Raw genomic sequence first — 22,291 nt, forward strand, 5'->3', positions numbered from 1 at the left:
GTAGAGACGGGGTTTCACAGTGTTAGCCAGGATGGTCTCGATCTCCTGACCTCGTGATCCGCCCGTCTTGGCCTCCCAAAGTGCTGGGACTACAGGCTTGAGCCACCGCGCCCGGCCACTCTAGGATTTTTAAGTGTACATATTGAAGGCTATTGATAATTAGCTACATAAAAACTTCACATATACTAAATAAAAACCATAAGGCCAAGAAAAACCACAAATAAGAAATTTTTTTAAAAAAAGAGTTTAAGAAGGAAAGTAAATATCTAAAAATTTTAAAGCTTCATGAGCTATATAAAACCAAATGGAATGGCTAAAGCTATATAATATTCATGAACAATGGCAGTTGACAAATAAAAATATAAAATGAATTATGACATATAGTGAGAAAGCAAAAAGTAAAATTTTTACAATTAAAAATAAATTACTGAACAAGGCCAGGTGCGGTGGCTCCCAGATGTAATCCCAGCACTTTAGGAGACTGAGGTGGACTGATTGTTTGAGCCCAGGAGTTCAAGACCAGCCTGGGCAACATGGTAAAACCCATCTCTACAAAAAATACAACAGAAATTGGCTGGGCACGGTGGTGTGCATCTGCAGTCCCAGCTACTGAGGAGGCTGAGGTGAGAGAATCACCTGAGCCCAGGAAGTTGAGGCTGCAATGAGCTGAGATGGTGTTACTGCACTCCAGCCTGGGCAGACAGAGTGATACACTGTCTCAGAAAAAAAAAGAAAAAAAAAAATTACTGAACAAAACAAAGCCACTGCTAACTAAGGCAATTTCAACACTACCATTTTACCTCCAGTAACATTAGTGGAAAAGCAATTGCAAGCAATATTAGTTGCCACTAATTGTAAATGGTTATCATAAGATGTTCCACAGGGATCTAGGATATTTCTCTCAGTGCTTTGGAGATGTTATGGGTAGAAAAAAATGAGAAGCTAAGTGGGCTGGTTCTGGAAGGCCTCCTGTCCTCAGTCAGAGTCATGCCTCTTTTATTTGTTTTATATTTCAGCATGCTCTTTAAGATTGGTCTAAAACAGGAGTTTCCCAGCTCCTCCCCCTTATTTGTTTTATATTTTAGCATGCTCCTTAAAATTGGACTAAAACAGGAGTTTCCCAGCTCCTCCCCGACCCCAAATGCTTGAATAATCCCACTTCACAATATTATAAACACTAACAACTATTTGGATTAAATGAAACCATAGAATTCTTTGACAAATCAAATAGAAGAAATACCATACTGGGTATTATTAATTTGTTACTACCATAATTTCTTGTTCATTATTTATCTTCACTTCTAATAGAATTTACTTACTGTATGAGACTATAAACTCACACACTGTAAGTGTGTATGAGAATATAAACTACTAGAGGGCAGGGCTACATGCATCTATTTTGTAGCAAGTACCCTCAGCACCGTCCAATGACAATTTTGGTGTTGAGTGTCTGATGTAACTGTTCTCCCTTGCATGGATCACAGGAGAGTAATAGTAACAAGCATATATAGTATATCTACTCTTTCACAGAGTTCTCACTGCATGTACCAAGTAATAAAAGCTTTTTTGCTCCTACTGTGGCACATTTCAAAGTATATCAGCACATGTGCCTATGCGTTTGTTCAAGCATTAATGCCTGTGAAAGAAATGCTTCTCATCTTTGGGATATGAATTCTTTACAATTTTCCCAACAAGAATAAGAACATGGTATTTGTCTTTTGAAAAACATGAAGAACCCTACTGAGGTCCTACAAATAAAAATAATGTAAGAGGATAAAAGTTTCTCTTTACTTTTGAAAGGGTAAGTTACAAAATGCAACTATGTAAAAGTAAAAAAAAAGGAGGCCGGGTGCGGTGGCTCACATGCCTGTAATCCCAGCACTTTGGGAGGCCGAGGTGGTCGGATCATGAGGCCAGGAGATCAAGACCGTCTTGGCCAACATGGTGAAACCCCGTCTCTACTAAAATACAAAAAATAAGTTGGGCGTGGTGGCACGTGCCTGTAATCCCAGCTACTTTGAAGGCTGAGGCAGGGGAATCGCTTGAACCTGGGAGGCAGAGGTTGCAGCAAGCTGAGATCGTGCCACTGAACTCCAGCCCGGTGACAGAGCAAGACTCCATCTCAAAAAAACAAAACAAAACAAAACAAAACAAAAAGACAATAATTGAGAAAATCTGCAAATGCTATTTTGCTTTCATTGTTACTAAAATTTTGTAAAAGTTACATGATTTTATTTTAGATCACCTGAAATAACAGTCTTCACAGCAGTAAAGTTTTACAACCCGTTACACATTGTGTTCATTTTAAAAGTGCAATGCATTGAAGATATAAAGACTTTTTCATTCAACAACCAACATCTATATCTGATTATATAAATGTAATAGGAATACATTTTTTGTAAACTAAAAATAGCTGTGAAAACTAAAAAAAAGAAAAAAATAGATAGATATTTTCAGAGGTGAAATTTAGTAGTAGAAAATTTGGGGAAATGATACCTCATCAGTGTTGTAGATAATCTGGAGTCCTGAGGAAATCATTTCCACAAGGTAAAGGAGATAGAGTGACACTGCATTTATCTGCAACAAACAGAAACATTAAAAGGTTAAAGGAAACAACCAAAACAAGTTCTAAAATTAATTAATTAAGGCTAAAATTACAAGTCATCTGCTCTAATAGTGTCATAAAACTATTTCCTTTCCTACTGTAAAAGAAAGGTGTTGTGAATTTGGTTCATAATAAAATCCCAGCTTTATACATATGCAAAATTCTAAATTCTCAAAATCACTGTAACGGAAAACACTGGATCAGGGAAACGGCTTCAAATAAAACTGTTAACAATTGTTTCTACATCATTTGTTTTCTTTACATGGCAAAAAGAACTGAAAAAATAGGAATACATCATTTGCTTTTTAAGATTTATTTTCAAGCTTTGGGTCTAAAGTACTTCTACTTTGCCCCATAGGCAGTATGAAATGCCAATCCACCTCCAATGTATGGAAATGAAAAAAGTTATTTGGTAAGCAAGACATTATGATGAGGCCAGTACCCTATAAACAACAGGTGGTGCATCTTGAAAACAGTCTTATATTCAGTGAATACAGAATTTCTGTAAACAACTGCAGGAACATATTAATGTTAATGGTATAACATAATTTAAAACATGTTTATGAATGAATTAGTTTTATGAACAAAGGAGGTATTATTTTAGTGTATTAAAAATAGACATTTTATGATCTAAACAAAAAAATACTAATATCCACTTTAACAAAAAAGGACACTCACAGAATCCTGAATGGGATGTGTAAATTGTCTCAGGTAAAGAAGCAGGAAATGTAAGTGCCACAACAGGCACAACCCCTGTTTGGTTCATTTTAGGTGTCAACTTAACTGGATAAAGGGATACCTGGACAGCTGGCAAAGCATTATTTCTGGGTGCATCTATGAGGATGTTTCTAGAGGAAGCAGGCATGTGAATTGGCCGGCTGAGTGGGGATGATTTGCCCTCAAGGTAGGCAGGCACCACCAAAATGACTGGGGGCCACCCAGATGGAACAAAAAGGCAGAGGAAAGGTGAATTTTTGCTCTCATATGCCCTTCTTCTCCTTCCTTTGAACATTAGAACTCCAGGTTAACCAGCTTCCATCAGTGGCCCCCTGAGCTTTCGGGCCTTCATCCTCCAACAGAGAGTTACACCACTGGCTTGTATGGTTCTGAGGCTTTCAGATGTGGACTAAGCCACATTAGCGGCATCCTTGCTTTTGCAGCTTGCAGATAGCCTCCCATGGGACTTCTCAGCCTCCATAATTGTGTGGGTCAATTCCTCTAACCTCTCCTTCCCTCCCTCCCTCTCTCTCTCTGTCCCTCTCCTCTCTTCATCATTATTAGTTCTGTCCCCCTCCCTCAAGAATCCTGACCAATACACCTTGAAAACACAATGCTAAATTTAAAAAGCCAGTCACAAAAAGATCATTTATTGTATACGAAATGCCAAAAGTAGGCAAATCCACAAGGACAGAAAGACTGGCTGCTGCCTAGAGCTGGGGGGCTTTGGAGAATATAGGGAATACAAAGTTTATTTTTGCAGGTAATGGGTATAACGTTTCTTCCTGGGGTGATGACAATACTCTAAAATTTATAGTGATAATGGTTGAGAAACTCTGAATATACTAAAAACCATCAAATTATATACTTTAAATAGGTGAATTACATGTTATGTGAATTATAGCTCAATAAAACTGTTATTAAATAAGTAAATAACAAAAAAAGGCAGTGAAAAACTTTCACTCAGCCAGGAAACTGTAAGCCTGAGTTACAAACAGAGAGAAAGCAAGGTGTAATTCTATTCCCATAGAATCCTAACACAGATTATTTCCCTCTGACAGCTCGGGTGGCTATGTCTTCCATGACTCTCCTTCGGCCCAACTGAGTAATAGATGGAAAATTGGGGCAGAAAATTATTGGTGCCCTGGAGGCCTTAGGCAGAGCAGTCCAGGGCCTGGCACTGCTGGTGACCCTCTCAGGAACCAGGCTGATCCCAGGTGTCTCCTGACTTCCCGGCACTCAAGGGTCCATTGGACGTCAGGGTCTTGTCAAGGTCCAAGTGGGCCACACAAGAAGACGCAGTATTCTGGTTTTAGGTTTTTCAGATTTACGCTAACATTTTAGTGACTCTTCTTAAAACATGGTTGTATGGTGAGAAGGGTTTCATCCCACTGCCAGGCTCCCCTAGATGTTCTCTTACAGCACTGACACTAGCCTGTCAAAAATGACTTCCAAGAAATTTCATTCCTATGGGCAGCCTTTTACAGGGAACACCTCTAAGAGCTCTCTGCTCTGACTTGTGGGACGCTTCTGTGAGAAAATGTCAGTACATCATAAGTTGTAAAGGGACTACCATATAACAGGTTGACCAAAATTTATTTAAGGCCAACTATGTACCAAGTGCTGAGCTGAATTCTGGGATGAAAAGATAAATAAGCTGTTATTTTCTGAAAACCCTACTTCTGATACCAAACATATTTATCAAAGGAAAAGGCACATACAATCTGATTATGCTATAGTTATAAGGTTAAGGTTGAAAAACTATATATTCGGCCGGGCGTGGTGGCTCAAGCCTGTAATCCCAGCACTTTGGGAGGCCGAGACGGGTGGATCACGAGGTCAGGAGATCGAGACCATCCTGGCTAACAGGGTGAAACCCCGTCTCTACTAAAAAAAAAAAAACTAGCCGGGCGAGGTGGCAGGTGCCTGTAGTCCCAGCTACTTGGAGGCTGAGGTAGGAGAATGGCATAAACGCGGAAGGTGGAGCTTGCAGTGAGCTGAGATCCGGCCCCTGCACTCCAGCCTGGGCGATAAAGCGAGACTCTGTCTCAAAAAAAAAAAAAAAAAAGAAAAACTATATATTCATACAACACTAACTCTCCAAGGAGCTATTTACAAATAAGTACAAGAGTTTCTGCTGCATAGAAATGAGAGCACCGCACTTTCTGTGTTTAGAGAATATATACTAAAGTAAGACATTTCAGATCTCTAGAGTAAGAGGGACTATAAAAAGGAGATACTCTTAATTTAGTAAGGAATGTAAGAATAGTAAGTATTCTGTCCCAAAGACAGAGAACCAAATGATGAGCAGAAAATCAATTAAACATAAATAGAATATATTTGTATCCCAGAAACAACAGAATGTGCAGCTAAAAACAATACACAGATGTGAGAGGGGAATAAAATGAAAAAAATAAAAAACCTCACAGTGTGTTCTACGCATAGGTATGAAATTTAATATATTATATAAGACAAAATTTATGGACTTCAGAAATACCTTTTGGAATTATATTTCAGTGACATGTTTTTAGTTTTACTGAAGGATGATACATTAAGAAATGAACTGCTGTTAAACAAAACTGATTTGCTATTACACCACTGTCAACTGTCTTTTGTCCCCTAGTTCCTAAATGCTGAAATTCTTCTAAATTTGATAACATGTAAAAACTTTCGTCACTGAAATAATTGTAGGCTTCCGTCTTTTGCACATTAATATTATAATCTAGGCCGGGCGCGGTGGCTCAAGCCTGTAATCCCAGCACTTTGGGAGGCCGAGATGGGCAGATCACGAGGTCAGGAGATCGAGACCATCCTGGCTAACATGGTGAAACCCCATCTCTCCTAAAAAAATACAAAAAACTAGCCGGGCGAGGTGGCGGGTGCCTGTAGTCCCAGCTACTCAGGAGGCTGAGGCAGGAGAATGGCGGGAGGCGGAGCTTGCAGTGAGCTGAGATCCGGCCACTATGCTCCAGCCTGGGGGACAGAGAGAGACTCCGTCTCAAAAAAAAAAAAAATATTATAATCTATCCGTTTACCCTTTTTGCTTGAAGACCAAGAATTTACTCGGATTTCATGTCCAATTGCCGCAATTAACTCAGCCCTGGTGGCTGCCATTTCACTTTCTTCTCCATTTCAGGGTTGATTCTGTACTTCTATTTTGAACAATTTATAAAATCTAATTTAAAAATTATTTTTAAACAGCCTCAAATCCTCTATGACAGGGCTTCTCAGCCTCTGGGCCAAAGACTGTTATAGGTCCATGTCCTGTTTGGAACTAGGCTGCACAGCAGGAGGTGAGCGGCAGTGAGCAAGTATTACTGCCTGAGCTCTGCCTCCCCTCATATCAGCAGTGGCGTTAGATTCTCAGAGTAGCGCAAACCCTATTGTGAGCTGCACATGTAAGGGATTCAGGTTGTGCTCTCCTTATGAGAATCTAATGCCTGATGATCTGAGATGGAACAGTTTCATCCCAAAACCATCCAGCCCCTACGCCATCTGTGGAAAAATTGTTATCCACAAAACTGGGCCCTGGTGCCAAAAAGGTTGGGGATCACTGTTCTATGCTATAGAATATAAGGAGAATAAAATTTATAATATCTTTTTACCTGAAGATGACCATATTCCTCATAGGAGAGCAACTCATCTCCTGTATGCACATTGAAAACAGAGTGAAGACATGTTGTTGGGCGTGGATCCTGCTTAAACTGTTGGACCTAGAATGAAATATAAAATTTAAACAATGTTAGTAATTCATAAACTTATCCAAGACTATAGATTATATAAGCTATTTTTCACGAAACTTTTTAATGAACAAAGCTAAGGTAGAGGACCGAACAAAGCAGAAATGTTACCTTTTCTCAAGAAACAAACAATACAAAAAGTTCATAACTACTAACTTGATAGAGTTAACATGATTCTCAATTGATATTTCACATGCATAGCAACTCAGGTATCGTACGGAGCAGGTTAATGTAGTAGCAATGGCTTTTGCAATGTTTTGCATCTTATTTTGTTTTAGAGTAAAATTCTGCTTTATGTTGTGAGACAGGATTTCAGTGATTGTATTCCACTGCACTGTTATTTGGAAATGCCTACATGATACTCATAATGAAAAAGGACCACAGGTCAATTCTAGTTCAGTAAGTGTTCAAACTTCAAATACAATTTCTTTCTCTAAGGGTTGCAAATTTTAATGTATGCTGCTGTTAATATGCTTTCATTTCCCCTTCCGTATATATTGTACACTCATTACTAAGACATCAACTCTAAGAGAATATAGGCCACACCATTATTTATTAGCTAGACAAAAAATTTTACCATTTTAGAATAAGTAAATACCTAAATAATCCAACAGAAAAACTCTGGGGACCAAAAAATCCACCCATTTCTTTAGGGCCTGTTCAATTCAACATGGCAAACATTTACTGACGCCAATTATGTGACAAATACTGCGCTAATTCCTGGAAGTCTGAGATAAATAGGAACAAAAAAATGAATTGCAAGATATATAGCTTTAGGTAAATGCAATAATTCTCTTTTAAAGAGGAATATGAGAAATAAGTGATGATAATACCTAAGTCATTGCGATCTTGCCTTGTTTCAGTTTACTACGAAACTATATAGAACCATGTTTTCTTCTCCATCTTTAAAAATTCTTCTTCTCCTTAAAATACCATCTTAAAAAATCTTCTTTTATACTTTTTGAACCCTCACCAAAATTCCTTCCTCTGGACTCCCACATCAGTGTAGTTGTCACTCAATTATTTTTCCTGTTTTGTACTTTTACTAGCTGTGTGTATCTCCCTGTGAAATTGCATAATACACATTTGGTCTACCTTCCTAGTTCTGGGCACAGGGCTCTAAGAACCCTTTGAATTTCCTGAGCAACAGGCGCAAAAAGAATGTCTTTTTTTCATGTAAGTCCCTTTCAACCATACTTGAGTTTTTGCTAATAACGTGACACTTGATAGGTCCCTAGATAGCTTCAAGATGGGGGACTGACTCTCAGAGGAACCAACCAAGTGATCAGAGGGTTGGAACTTTCAGCTCCTCACTCCCACTCCTTACTTCAGGGGACATGGAGAAAGGAAAAGCTGGTGAATGAGTCAATCACCAATAGCCAGTGATTTAATCAATCATGCCTACATAATGTGATTGCTATAAAAACCCTAGATGATGGTATCTGGAGGGCTTCTGGGTCAGTGAACACATCTGCATGCCAAGAGGGTAGTGCACCCCAGATACCATGGGGACAGACGCTCTTGTGCTCGGGACCTTTTCTGCACCTTCTACCACTTCATCTGGTGTTTGCTTTATATCCTTTAAAACAAACTGGTAACAGTAAGTAAAGTGTCTCTCAAGTTCTGTGAGCTGCTATAACAAAGTATTGACGCTGGGGAATTATTGTAGCCAAGTCAGAGAGAATTGTGGGTAGCCTGGGGATCTACTACTTACAATTGGTGTCTGAAGTTGGGGGTAGTCTTGTGGAACTGAGTCTTAACCTGTAGGATCTGTTTTAACTTCAGGTCGTTACTGGAAGAATTGCAACAAGCTGTATATACCCAGTTAGTGTCTCAAATTTGGGAACTGCTTAGTGTGGAAAATCCATACATTTGGTGTCAGAAGTGTTGTGAGTAGAGAAACAGTATTGCTGTAGAGTCCTACTATCTTGTAAACTTCTACAAGCTATGCTGTCCAACACGGTAGCCACTAGCTACATGTGACTAATTAAATAAAATTACAATTAATTATATTAAATTAAAAATTAAGCTCTTCAGTCACAATGGCCACATTTCATGAAATCAATAGCCACATGTCACTAGTGGGTACTGTATTGCTCAAGAGTAACATGGAACATTTGTATGCTCATAAAAAGTTCTATTGGGCAATATTGTTCTAGACGGATGTTACATCTTTACTGTCTCCAAGAGCCCTACGTAAACAAACACAGCTCTCCCTATGATTAAAGAACCTAATCAGCAAAATAAAAGTCTGAACCTATCAGTACATAATCGACCTAGAGAATGGGTACAGTTAGGGATGTAAGTTCTCTATTGATAAAGTGACAAAGTCGTCTGGTGTTAATTCAGAGAAGATGACTATCCCTTCTCAATATCTGAAACTGCTTGTAGTAATCTGAACCTACACAAATAGAAATCAATGTGGTCACTCTTTTCACACTATTATCTCAAAGTCCTGAATATTATTCTGAACTCCTATACAAAAATAGTAAAACTGAAGCAAAACACATTTTAACCACTTGATACAGATCTAAAAGGATAAGGTTTTATCAGTTTAATAAAGTGACTCCTGCAGTTGACAAGGTGGTGTTTGTCATTTGTCTTCAAGACATGCAAGAACCCAGCAGGACAATTTATATTCAATCACTATGTCAGGGGAAAAGCAAGTACTAAATGATTAAAGATACTCAAATGGGGGATTATATAAGTACATTTTGAGTTTTAAAGTCATTAAAAAGACAAGTAATTTAAAATTTCAGAAAAAAATAAGGTTGAAAGTATAAGCTTTGAAGATTAATGGGGCATGCTGTATGTCAATTACAAACAAAAAGTCATCTTGAAAGCAGACAAAAACAAGAGGATGCTAATTAGTATTTTATACGATTCTGGCATCTGGCAAGTAAAAACAAAGATAATAAATAAAGCAAAATTTTCTAGACTAAAATAAATCTAGAATAATGCCTCTTCCACTTGTATTTTGCTCAGATTTTTCCTGAAAACTTTTATCATTGTGAATAAACAGTTTATCATTCGGGAAAAGGTAACTGAGTATTTTGCCATCCATTTTTAACTTATAGCCTTAAAACATGCATTTAGAGAAAAAAAAATCTTCTCATAAGGGAATCCTGGAAAAATAAATTTCATAAAATTTTAATGATTTCTCATTAATTAGAAACTAGCATTTCAAACAAAAAAAAATTTAAGTAGATAATTAGATACAGCAACATTTATAGCCTATTATAAAGCAATGTCTGCCCTCTAAACTAATTGCAGATTGAATCAACTCTGAAAAACTCTGAATGCCTCTCTGTAAGTAGAATTATAAAAGACAGCAAATAAGAGAATAGGTATCTGCATACTGAGAGGCAAAACATAGCTGACACTAATAAACAGTCATTAAGATAAGTGTCAAGACACAAAACCCAGAAAACAGACTGCTCTAAATTCTGTAAATAAATCAAGAAAAAGTGTATGTATTCACTCAAATTCATAATCAACTTAAAATATCTTTTAGCTAGTGTTTTTAGAAAATACATCAGGAAGCGTGTTTTATGATGAGAAATCAATAGAAGTGGAGAAGGGAGACTTTCTAGGTCATGGTTTTACTTCAAAAGACAACATGAGACTATAGGTCAAATGGTGAATGAACACTACAAATGTGCTTTGCTTTAGTTTCAAGGGAAGATCAACAGAGAAATATTTCACATTTTAAGATACATTTATATTCCCTCTTGCAACAGTATTGTAAAGGAAATGGCCAAGACTGGAGGAAAAGAACAGTGAGCAGCAATAAGATGTGAAGGTATGGTCAGAGGCTTTGAGCTGGGTGTATACTTCAATCTCCCTGAGTCAGTCCCTCACACTCATATGCACTAGAATAATATACTCCTTACAATTCATATTTACATTAATGGTCTATATCATAGCTACATAGGAAAGAAATGATAATCCCTTGTAATTTACAGAATTTAAGATAGCTTAACTCGGTCAGGCATGGTGGCTCATGCCTGTAATCCTAGCACTTTCGGAGGTCGAGGTGGGAGGATTGCTTGAGCCTAGGAGTTTGAGACCAGCTTGGGCAACATATTGAGACCCTGTCTCTATTTTTAAAATTAAAAAACAAAAACAACCTTAGGTCACACTCAAACTGTTTTAGAAGAAAACATATTACAATTATGATGCTGGTTAGTAACATTGAGTAAGAAATGCCATTATAAAGTCAAAACGCCTTTGTAAAGTCAAATCTCAGCAGAAAAGCCACTAACAATTGGCTAATGGCCAGGTGCTAATGGTCTACACATCATAGCTACATAGGAAAAAAAATGATAATCCTTTATAATTTAAGGAATTTAAAATAGCTTAAGTTGGCCTGGCATGGTAGCTCACGCCTGTAATCCTTGCACTTTGGGAAGCTTAGGTGAAAGGATTGCTAGAGCTCAGGATTTCAAAACCAGCTTGGGGAAACATGGAGACACCTTGTCTCTATAAAAAATACAAAAATTAGCTAGGTGTGTTGGTGTACGCCTGTAGCCCCAGCTACTTGGGAGGCTGAGGTGGGAGGGTTGATTGAGCCTGGGACGTCAAGGCTGCAGTGAGCTGTGATTATACCACTGCATTCCAGCCTGGGCGACCCAGAGAGACCCTGTCTCAAAAAACCGGCCAAACAACAATAAAAAAAGCAACTGGCTAACCATGCCACAAGGAAAAAACCTTAATCCAAGCTTGTCCAACTCACAGACTCACAGCTTTGAATGTAGTCCAGCACAAATTCGTAAACTTTCTTAAAACATTATGAGATTTGTTTTGCAATTTTTTTTAAGCTCATCAGCTACAGTTGGTGTTAGTGTATTTTGTGTGTGGCCCAAGACAATTCTTCTCCTTCCCATGTGGCCCAGGGAAGCCAAAAGATTGGAAACCCCTGCCTTAAACTAATACGTTATCAGACTTCCTTCTGATAATTCTACTTTGTCAGCTTGTTTGGCAAACCCATGAAAACCATGATTTTCACAGTGTGTCCTAGAGAGAAAAGTTGAATTAATAAAGACATTATGCATTTGTGAAATCAAATGAAATAAACAATAACATCTCACACTTAGGAAAAAATTAACTTTAATCACAATTATTTCAACATAACATATGACATACTAGTTTAATTCCAGTATGTCAATCTGTGACATACTACTTTATTTCAAGCATCTGAAAAACCTTTGCAATATTGATTTGTACAGTCAAATCTCAGTAGACAAATTAAAGGCTTTTTATATGTCTCCATTTACTTTTTTTTCTCTATAACATTTTCTTGTTGCCATATTCTGGTGGCAGAATATTAATGATTTTTTTTTTAATTTTGACTTGAATTACAGGCCTGAAGAAGATTTGCTATCACTTTTTTTATTACTTTTTTTTTTTTAAGGTGGAGTCTCACTCTGTTGCCCAGGATAGTCTTGAACTCCTGACCACGTAACCTGCCTGCCTCAGCCAAAGTGCTGGGATTACAGGCGTGAGCCACCATGCCCAGCCTATTATTTTCTTTTTCTTTTCTTTTTTTTTTTTTTTGAGACAGAATTTCCCCTCTGCTGCCCATGCTAGGAAGCAATGGAGTAATCTCAGCTCACTGCAACCTCCCCCTCCAGGGTTCAAGTGATTTTTGTGCCTCAGTCTCCTGAGCAGCTAAGGCTATGGGCACGCACCACCAAATCTGGCTAATTTTTGTATTTTTGGTAGAGACGGAGTTTCACCATGTTGGCCAGGCTGGTCTCGAACTCCTGGCCTCAAGCGAGCCACCCGTTTCAGCCTCTCAAAGTGCTACAATTTTAAGAGTGAGCCACCGTGCCTGGCCTATTATTTTCAAGTGTAGATTAAAACAATATGTTCATGTGATTAAAAAAATACAAAATATTAAGTGATCAAAACTGTCTGCAAAGTTCCCTGTGTGCATCTCTGCTAAAAGACAGAAGTTGGAAACGCACCTGAAACACGTGGTTTAGAAGGGAGAGGGAAAACTACTAATGATAACGACACAAATATTTACTGTATGTTCACCTGATACCAGCCCTGGTGCTATGTGCTCTCTTTCATCCAAGTACTGACCAGCCCTGACCCTGCTTACTTCTGGGAACAGATGAGATAGGGCGTTCAGGGTGGTATGGGGGCAGACACCATGTTCTCTCTATACATTATCTGCCCTTCTCCACCCCCACCCATGCTGATTTCCGTGGCCGCCCTCCTCCTGTATCAACCAAAACCTTTCCCGGGATCTGATGAGTATGTGGGCATTGAACACCTTAATCCGGCATTCAGTTCATCCCACAGCACCAGGTATGCTTACCAGAAGTGGCCCACTAGGCACTCGCATTCCACGCCCGGCTCCACGCCAGCGAGCCGGGCTTCTTACCCATTTAAAGTGTGAGAGTAGGTGGAGATCCTTCGGGTCCTAAAACCTTCAATCATTTGCTTTATGGATGAAACCACGTGGGGTGGGTTTTGGAAGAGTGCCAGCCATCCCGAGGGAAACCTCAGAGGGAACTAGCTACCAGATGGTTCTATCAGTCTTTCACCCATATATACCCAGGTCCAATGACCGATTGATTTACATGTCAGGACCTCTAGGGACTTCCACTAGTTTCCTCCAGCTTTGCCCTGACCAGGCACAGTTCACTATCTTTCAGATCCTAACAAGTGCCCTGGTGCTCCACCTCCGGGGCACCGCCCTGGGTGAGATGGGCCAGTGGTGCGCCCTCAGGGGACCGGAGAGGCCTCGGGATCCCATCTCAGCCAGTGAGTGCACCGGCCTTCACCTTCACTGCGCCAAGGCAGCTTTCTTACAAAACACTCACACACGTGCTTTATTTCTTAATCCTTACAAAACCTAATAAGGGTGGTATTGTTGGTATCCGTATTTAACAGATGAAAAAAACGGAGGCACATGGAAATTAAATAATTTGTCCAACATCACACAGCTGGAAACAGACTGGAAACCAGTACATTCATTTATGCTGACTGTCCTGAAAAGAGTTAATATAGTAGGCCTGAGACTGCTAACCTCAGAAAGAACTGTTTGTAAAGTTGCCCCTTGGCTGATATGTGGACACTCAGATTATGAAAGGGTTTCCACTATTCCCTCACAAGAGTGGCTCACTATACCTAAAGTGTTTACATCAACAATGTGGTTGATACTACACACCTGGTTTCCTTCTGGATGTCTGAAACTTTGGTGAGTGCTAGACAGAGGATACCTACATGACCAACCACCAATAAAAACCTTGGGCAATAAAAACCTCAAGCTTCTATTGAACTTCCCTGATAGACATTTTACACATGTTACAATTAGTCACAATCTGTTGCTGGGGGAATGAAGAGCATCTGTGTGATCCCACTGGGGAGGACTCCTAGGTGCTGGCATCTGGCTTCCTCCAGACTGTGTTCCATGCACCTTCACCCTTTGCTGATTATGCTTTGTCTCCTCTCGTGTAATAAACCATAGCCACAATTACGATCATCTGCTGAGTCATGTGAGTCCTCCTAGTGAAGCATCAAACCTGTGGGTGGTCTTAGGGACCCATGATGCATTGATGTACACCTATGGGCACTTACTATATTAGGACCTGGGATCATGGAGATGTAGATAAGTAAGGGAATAGCCGTTATATTTGTATAGAGCTTTATAGTTTTTAAAATGTTATGTATATTATTTTCTTTAATTTCCACATAACCCTCTAATGCTGTTTTCTTTTTGTTTTTTGAGATGGAGACTCGCTCTGTCCCCAGGTTAAAGTGCATTGGCATGATCAAGGCTCACTGCAACCTCCCTCGCTCTCGGATTCAAGTGATTCTCCTGCCTCAGACTCCCGAGTAGCTGAGACAACCAGTGAGCACCACCATGCCTGACTAATTTTTGTATTTTTAGTAGAGACAGGGTTTCACCATGTTGACCAGGATGGTCTCGATCTCTTGACCTCGTGATCTGCCTGCTTCAGCCTCCCAAAGTGCTGGGATTACAGGCAAGAGCCACTGCACCCGGCCTGTAAAGCTGTTTTCTAAGCCTGTAATTCCTTGTCTCTTTGTACGTAAATGAATAAAGTGTTACATTTTTAAACTAAAGTTCACTTAAGCCAGAGCAATTCACATGTCCAAAAGTAATTCTGACAAGGATATTCTTTAACTAATAAAATACTGGTTAGAATTGATATTGTGAGGTTCCTGAGAAACTGGGTCTTTATCAAGCAACACCAGATGCAAAACGCAAACAAATCAAAGTCTAAATAACAATTCTCAATCACCTCTTGCTTAAGGTGTTTGTTCCTTCAATCTCAGGATTTCAAACCCTGGGCTAGAATGGCAAAGGTTGTTTTAACCTATCTAGTCCGCCCTAGGATGTGGCTTTCCCTTTGAAAAGTACACATTCTTCTTTAGAAGAAGCCATTGCTATACTAGTTAAATTAATCCTTCAGAATGATAGGCGAATTCCCGTCCACACCACAGTGTTTTACCTTATCGGCCTGACGCATATAGCAGTAGAGAATTCCTCTCATGCATTTTATAGCTGAGTGCTCCAGCTCATGGGTCCTTCCCTTGTCATCATCAATGCGCCTGGATGAGAGAGATAACTCATGAAACAAATTGGAAATGCATTTGAAAAGGAAGCAGAACTTCTGATAATTAAGTATTTAACTATCTGGCTAATCCTGTGTTCTGGTGACGTCTACCAATTCTGTCACAGTGAAACTCCATTTTCCCAGCAAAAGTAGAAATGCTGCAATGAAAAAAAAAATCTTATGATGAAACTTAGGTAGATTTTTCCTTCTTTCAAGGAGGTAAGCCAACTCCTTTTAAAAATAGTATACAATATTTCTACAGTGATTTGGCTGAAACTTTAAAGAATATTTCCATTGGAAAAAAATCCAGCAACAGATTGTTTTAAACTCACTGTTACGAAATAAAGCCAGTTTTTATTACCTATCCCTGTAGGTTATGCAATGGCCACTTGGATGTAAGTAGCAGCCACAAGTTAAGGTAGGTGCTGGCTTTCTTTGCTCTGCAGTATGTTCAATACCGTCAGGGCAGGCATTTAGTCACAGTCAAGGATGCCTTCAACTAAGCACACATCCCGGATGACACATGATCTATTTTGGCATAAAGTTTTATATTCTCTGGTTTTAATTTAAAATCAATTGAGAGTATTTTACATCTCTTGCTTTTAAAAATAAAGAACAGCTAAAATCTAACTATTAAACTAGGTTAAGATGTTACCTCTGTCCACAAGTTGCTTTTTATTGTAGATCAGTAACTTTTCAAAGCTGGATGAGAGTCACCCACTACTAAAACATAAAAGTGACTTATTCATTGTTTTAATCTTAACTAAAAATATCTGATAATCATTCTCACATCATTAAAAAGTATTACCTCTTTCCTTAAAAAGTATACTATAATTACCTCCCAGTTAAATCATAGATCGCATACACCATTCACTATTGGGAAGAATGATTATTATTTTGACACAGTATGGTGAATGTCAGTAAAAAGTAAGTTATTCATCATTAGCACATCATACCTTCTTTTTCATGCTGGCATTGCACAAAAATTAGCACGAATTTGCTCTATACAGTACTTTTCCCATTGAGGTCAGACACAAGTGTTTTAATAGAGGCATATTCGACATAGACAGTGTGCCTGCAAAGTAAGGACTTTAAAGTCTCTATCTGATGTTAGAAGCATTCTGGGAAAAGGTTGATATCTGACTTTTGTCCATATGCTGCCTGTACTTCAGTATTTGTTAAAGCAATTTTCCTATAAACATTTTATTTAGAAAAATTTCAAATCTACGGCCGGGCGTGATGGCTCAAGCCTGTAATCCCAGCACTTTGGGAGGCAGAGGCAGGCAGATCATAAGGTCAGGAGATCAAGACCATCCTGGCTAACATGGTGAAACCCCGTCTGTGCTAAAAATACAAAAAATTAGCCGGGCGTGGTGGCGGGCCCCAGTAGTCCCAGCTACTCGGGAGGCTGAGGCAGGAGAATGGCATGAACCTGGAAGGCAGAGCCTGCAGTGAGCCGAGATTGCACCACTGCACTCCAGCCTGGGTGACACAGCAAGACTCTGTCTCCAAAAAAAAAAAAAAAGAAAAAAAATTTCGAATCTACAAAACAGTTAAAAGGATGCTATAACTTAGATTCACCATCTTAACATTAGCTTGCATTCTCTATTACATTTTCTTCATTGTTTGAAAGTAAGCTACGAACATCATGACCCTTGACTCCTACACACTTCAGAAGTATCTCTAGAAAACAAGATTCACCTACATAACCATAATACCATTATTATACCTAAGAAATTTAATACTGATACTATAAGATCTAATACATAGTCTTGGCTCAAATGTTGAAGTGTCCCAAAAATGTACTTTACAGTATTTTTAAATGCATGATCCAATGAAGGATCACGTATTGCATTTGGCTGTTGTATTTCTTTAGTCTCTTTTAATCTAGCCATCCTCATACCTATTTCCTAGTCATCTGTAGTACTGACATTTTTAGAGCCCAGGCAAGTTGTCTTATAAATAGCCACAATTCAGCTTTGTCTGATTTTTTGTTCATATGTAGACTCATGTTAGATAACTTGGTAAGATGTTAGCACAAGGTGTATTTCCCATTGTGTCAAACCAGGAACAGCAATTAACATCAGTTTGTCTCATTATTGGCTTCACGACTTGGTGAAGGTGCTACTGATGCTCCCTGTACTCCTAAGATCAGTAGCAGTTTTACATTTAATAAAGCTATATTGTCCTTACCTAGAATATGTAAGGAAATGCTTTTAGTGATGTCAGCATTCAAGTGTGCTAAAGAAGACTACTGCATATTATCTCAGTGTTTTTCATTTTAAAATCCAACACATCAGTAATTTCAAACAGATAAATCATGTTCATGTAGAAGATACAATTTTTAAATCAGAAACATAACTATGGGTCACTTTCAGAAAATTAATATTCAGAAAGTTAATCTTACTAATCTTAACTATGGTTAAAATGTATTACCACTGACTGTGTGTTAGCAACCACATTCAGTGCTTTCTACATATAATGAAATAAATAAAGGAGAAATTTTGTAATGTCAAACTATGTCTTTTTTTACTTTACACAATTTTTTCACTTACGACCAGACCTAATAACAGATACTTCGCTGAAGTGCAGTGATAAAACCGGAAACTGGGTAGGGGAAAAGAATTCTGACCCTGGCTCTATCATTAACGAGTTGCATCATTTTGAACAAATTTGTTAAGGACTCAGGGCTCTAATTTTATTACCTGCAAAATTTAGTCATCATCAGTTCTCTCCATGATTGAAACCAATCAACACAACGAGAGTGTGTAGGTAGTTCATTCTACCAATGACTAATAATGCTGATTTAGAAACCTAGAGACAAAGAGTTTTGTTCACAAAGTCATAAAATCTTAGAACTGGTCTGATATAAGCTTTTAGAAAAATGAAATGGTTTAGGCTGGGTATGGTGGTTCACACCTGTAATCCCAGCATTTTGGGAGGCCAAGGCTGGTGGATCACTTGAGGTCAGGATTACGAGACCAGCCTGGCCGACATGGAGAAGCCCCATCTCTATCAAAAATACAAAACTTAGCCAGGCGTGGCAGTACATGCCTGTAATCCCAGCTACTTGGAGGCTGAGGCAGGAGAACTGCTTGAACCCAGGGGGCAGAGGTTGCAGTGAGCCAAGGTCATGCCACAGAACTGCAGTCTGGGTGACCTCATCTCAAAAAAAAAAAAAAAAGAAAGAAAAAAAAAAGAAAAAGAAAAAGAAAATGAAAATGTTTAGAGGCCTAAAAAGGGATGTGAGCAGCCATAGGTCGCACAGTGAGTCAGCAGCAGAGCCAAAAGATAGCTGCTCAATTAGTCTTGGTCCTACAAAACCCTATTATCCATTCTCAAAGTTACTAGGAGAGCACACACCAGCTCACCTGTATGCAAGAGCCAAAGCCCAGGCCCCAGCAGCGCAGTATAGACTGTCCTGGATCTTGGCCTTCTGGTCACCACCACATGTTTTAGTGGGAAAGAGACCGGTAGTTGGACTTTGATACAGCAGCAATGTTGACTTGACTGCAATTGAGGACAAGACAAAGAATGAACTGTACAGCGAGCGACTTCCCTTGGGCTAAGTGTTTTAATCTTCTTTGGCTTCCTCATCCCATTTCTGACAATTTTGTTTCTAAACTTGCTATAGTATAATACTTCTGAAGATGTGGAAACAACTTCATGTCATTCCAGCCTTAGTGGGAATCCACCCTACACAAAGAAATCTTTCCAGTTTTTAGGAAAAGACTCAGCTAACTAGGACTTAAAAAGCCTTTAGCACATCCCCGGTAATGTCAATGCGTGTTAGAAATCTTATTAGGACAACATCAGGCACAGAGGGAAAAAGAGATCAAGCAAAAGACTAAGTATAATAATTTTTAAAAAATCAGTTCAATAGGTAAACTTAAAGCAAATGCACAAGAAAGAGTAGCATACATTTAGTAAATCGCAAAGCCACCTCAACTGCTACCATAAATGATCAACAACGTAGGAAGGGTGAGGGGAAGGTCACAGAACAGGCTGGAATCCCGTGTTTCACTGATGGCTAAATTGTGCCTGGTCTTCAGAGGAGTGTACAGTATTCATTTTACTTTATTGTACAGGTTAGGAAAATGTTTAACATTTTAAAACTGAATTCCATCCATATATAACATGAACACAGCAGCAAATAAATAATTTTTTATGAACATTTTACTTAAATAAGTCTGAAATTAATGTTTTATTATCTTTTATAAATGGGCTTTAAAATAGGAAAACACACACACTAAAATTACATTTACTAAAAGCTGTTTTATTGCTATCTAACTATAAATGGATGGGTAATGCTTTTCCTAAAATGCATTACATTAACCCTATCTAGATTGGCAACTACCTTTTTGTTTTGAGACAGGGTCTCGCTCTATAACCCAGGTTGGAGTGCAGTTGCATGATCATAAGCTCACTGCAGCCTCTAACCCCTGGGCTTCAGAGATCCTCCCAACTTAGACTCCCAAGTAGCTGGGTCTACAAGCAATCACCACCATGCCAGGCTAATCTTTAAACGTTTTGTAGAGAAGGAGGGCTTGTTATGTTGCCCAAGTTGGTCTCAAACTCTTGGGTTGAAGCAATCTTCCCATCTTGGTCTCCCAAAGTGCTAGGATTATAGGCATGAGAGATCACACCCAGCCATGTTATCTACTTTTTGGGATAGTTTTTCAAAGGTCAAAAACATTATGTTCTGTCACAGAGATTTAAAGAATTAAACTTTCTTTTTGTTTTTCTCAGACTAAATTTAACTTTTTTTTTGAGATGGAGTCTCGCTCTGTCATCCAGGCTAGAGTGCGGTGGCACAATCTTAGCTCACTGCAACCTCTGCCTCCCGGGTGCAGGTGATTCTCCTGCCTCAGCCTCCTGAGCAGCTGCGATTACAGGAGCACACCACCACACACGGCTGATTTTTGTATTTTTAGTAGAGACGGGGTTTCTTCATGTTGGTCAGGCTGGTCTCAAACTCCTGACCTTGTGATCCGCCCGCCTCCACCTCTCAAAGTGCTGGGATTACAGGCGTGAGCCACTGTGCCCGGCCTCTAAATTGATCTTATCATAATCATTTCTTTCAGAAAACCAGGGTATTTATTATTTTTCCCAGTGTAAAGAATTAGTCCTAAGAATTCAAAGTACACAATTGACATTAAAAAAGTTCTCTTTAGCTAGTTATTGCCAAAAAGATAATAAAATGGGCAACTTAATGCATGTAAGAATCTTGACCAAAATAAGTGAGATTGAAGTTTTATATGAAGTTGAAATAGATGAAAAATCCATTATCTTATGGGGAGAGAAATCAAATTTTATGTTTTCTGCCATACTAGTACAAGTAAAATGGCATAAAATGTAAACTGACAAAAAGATTAATATGCATTCTAATATATGGTCTGACAAACAAAGAGGAGGCCCATATACACATATCTGAAAGTTGCTTACTCACATTGAAAAACAAAATTTGTAAGGCTGGTCCTGGAAAAACAAAATAAACAAAACACCAGGACCCTGATATTAATAATACTAACCTGTGATTATCTCTTGTATCTCAATGAATTAGAAATGGATATAAAAAGTTTAGGACTATCTGGGAACCATGTTTAGGTAAATGAGCAAATTAATACTTACGTGAAATATTTGTGTATTAATCAAAAAACATCTTCAAGGTCTCAAATCTGGTAACGTTTAGTAAGGTTTAAAAAACACAAAAGATATTGGTGACAGTTTTAAAATTATTCAAGGGCCAGACATGATCTGCCAGATTCCTTTCATAGTCCTGGTATTGACATACAATTGGAATACACAGCTACTTAAGCACTGAAAGTACCCCAACATCCCAATGACAGAACAATATCATCCATATAATGTACACGATTTAACTAGGGTAAAGGGAATACTAATCACAGATACTTAAGGACATGTTTTCCTCAGGTTTTGCTCACCAATTCTGTAATAATGGTCCAATTTATCCCAGAGAGTTTCATTATCAGGTCTTGGAAGATTAATGCTTTTAAGAGGTTCATAAACTGAGCCTAAAAGAAAAAATAAAAACCCATCAAATTCAGTCATTTTCACAAAGATAGATAAAGAAAAACTCTAAACAAATGAAGAAGCAGTGCTTAATCTAATTTCCATTATTTTATGTGAAGTACCATACTTTACTACTTGTAAATCTTTTTGCTGGGGGAACAAGAGGGAATAAAGTACCTTTGACAATAAATACAGAACTTGAAATGTCATGGGATATTCCCACCCTTACCTCCAGCACTGAGTCCAACTAACTGATGTGTGTATGATCCAAACAACTAAGTGTCACTAATACTCAGGTGGTAGCCATTTGTCAATAGATTCTAGTTATTAAGAAATACGTCTAATTCGGTGACCATAAATCCAAACTTCATTCCTTACGCTAATGTTTCATCACACATTTTTTTCTCAAATGATCATAACCCCCAACTCTCAAGGAAAGAAGATAATGTTCACATACTCCAAAGCCATCCACTCCACGAATATTCAGCTAGGTTCCATGCTGAAATTCCTAATCCTTTACTTTCTCCCAGGTAGATGATATTCTTGCCTTATTATCTGGACTATAAGCAGATCATTTCTACTTTTCAACCTTGGAAACTACT

General features: G+C 38.6%; 1 protein-coding gene across 1 annotated transcript in view; it reads right to left on the reverse strand.

Annotated features, from left to right (window-relative positions):
* PHKB (phosphorylase kinase, beta) overlaps window positions 1-22,291 on the reverse strand; it is a 243,942-nt gene that overhangs the window by 186,089 nt on the left and 35,562 nt on the right. Inside the window, 5 exon segments of the mRNA XM_011952602.1 lie at window positions 2,497-2,577; window positions 6,928-7,035; window positions 15,552-15,651; window positions 19,028-19,166; window positions 21,602-21,691. Of these exon segments, the coding sequence (XP_011807992.1) occupies window positions 2,497-2,577; window positions 6,928-7,035; window positions 15,552-15,651; window positions 19,028-19,166; window positions 21,602-21,691 (518 nt within the window).

The sequence above is a fragment of the Colobus angolensis genome, unplaced genomic scaffold, assembly GCF_000951035.1.
Source record: "Colobus angolensis palliatus isolate OR3802 unplaced genomic scaffold, Cang.pa_1.0 Scaffold343, whole genome shotgun sequence".
Taxonomy (NCBI): domain Eukaryota; kingdom Metazoa; phylum Chordata; class Mammalia; order Primates; family Cercopithecidae; genus Colobus; species Colobus angolensis.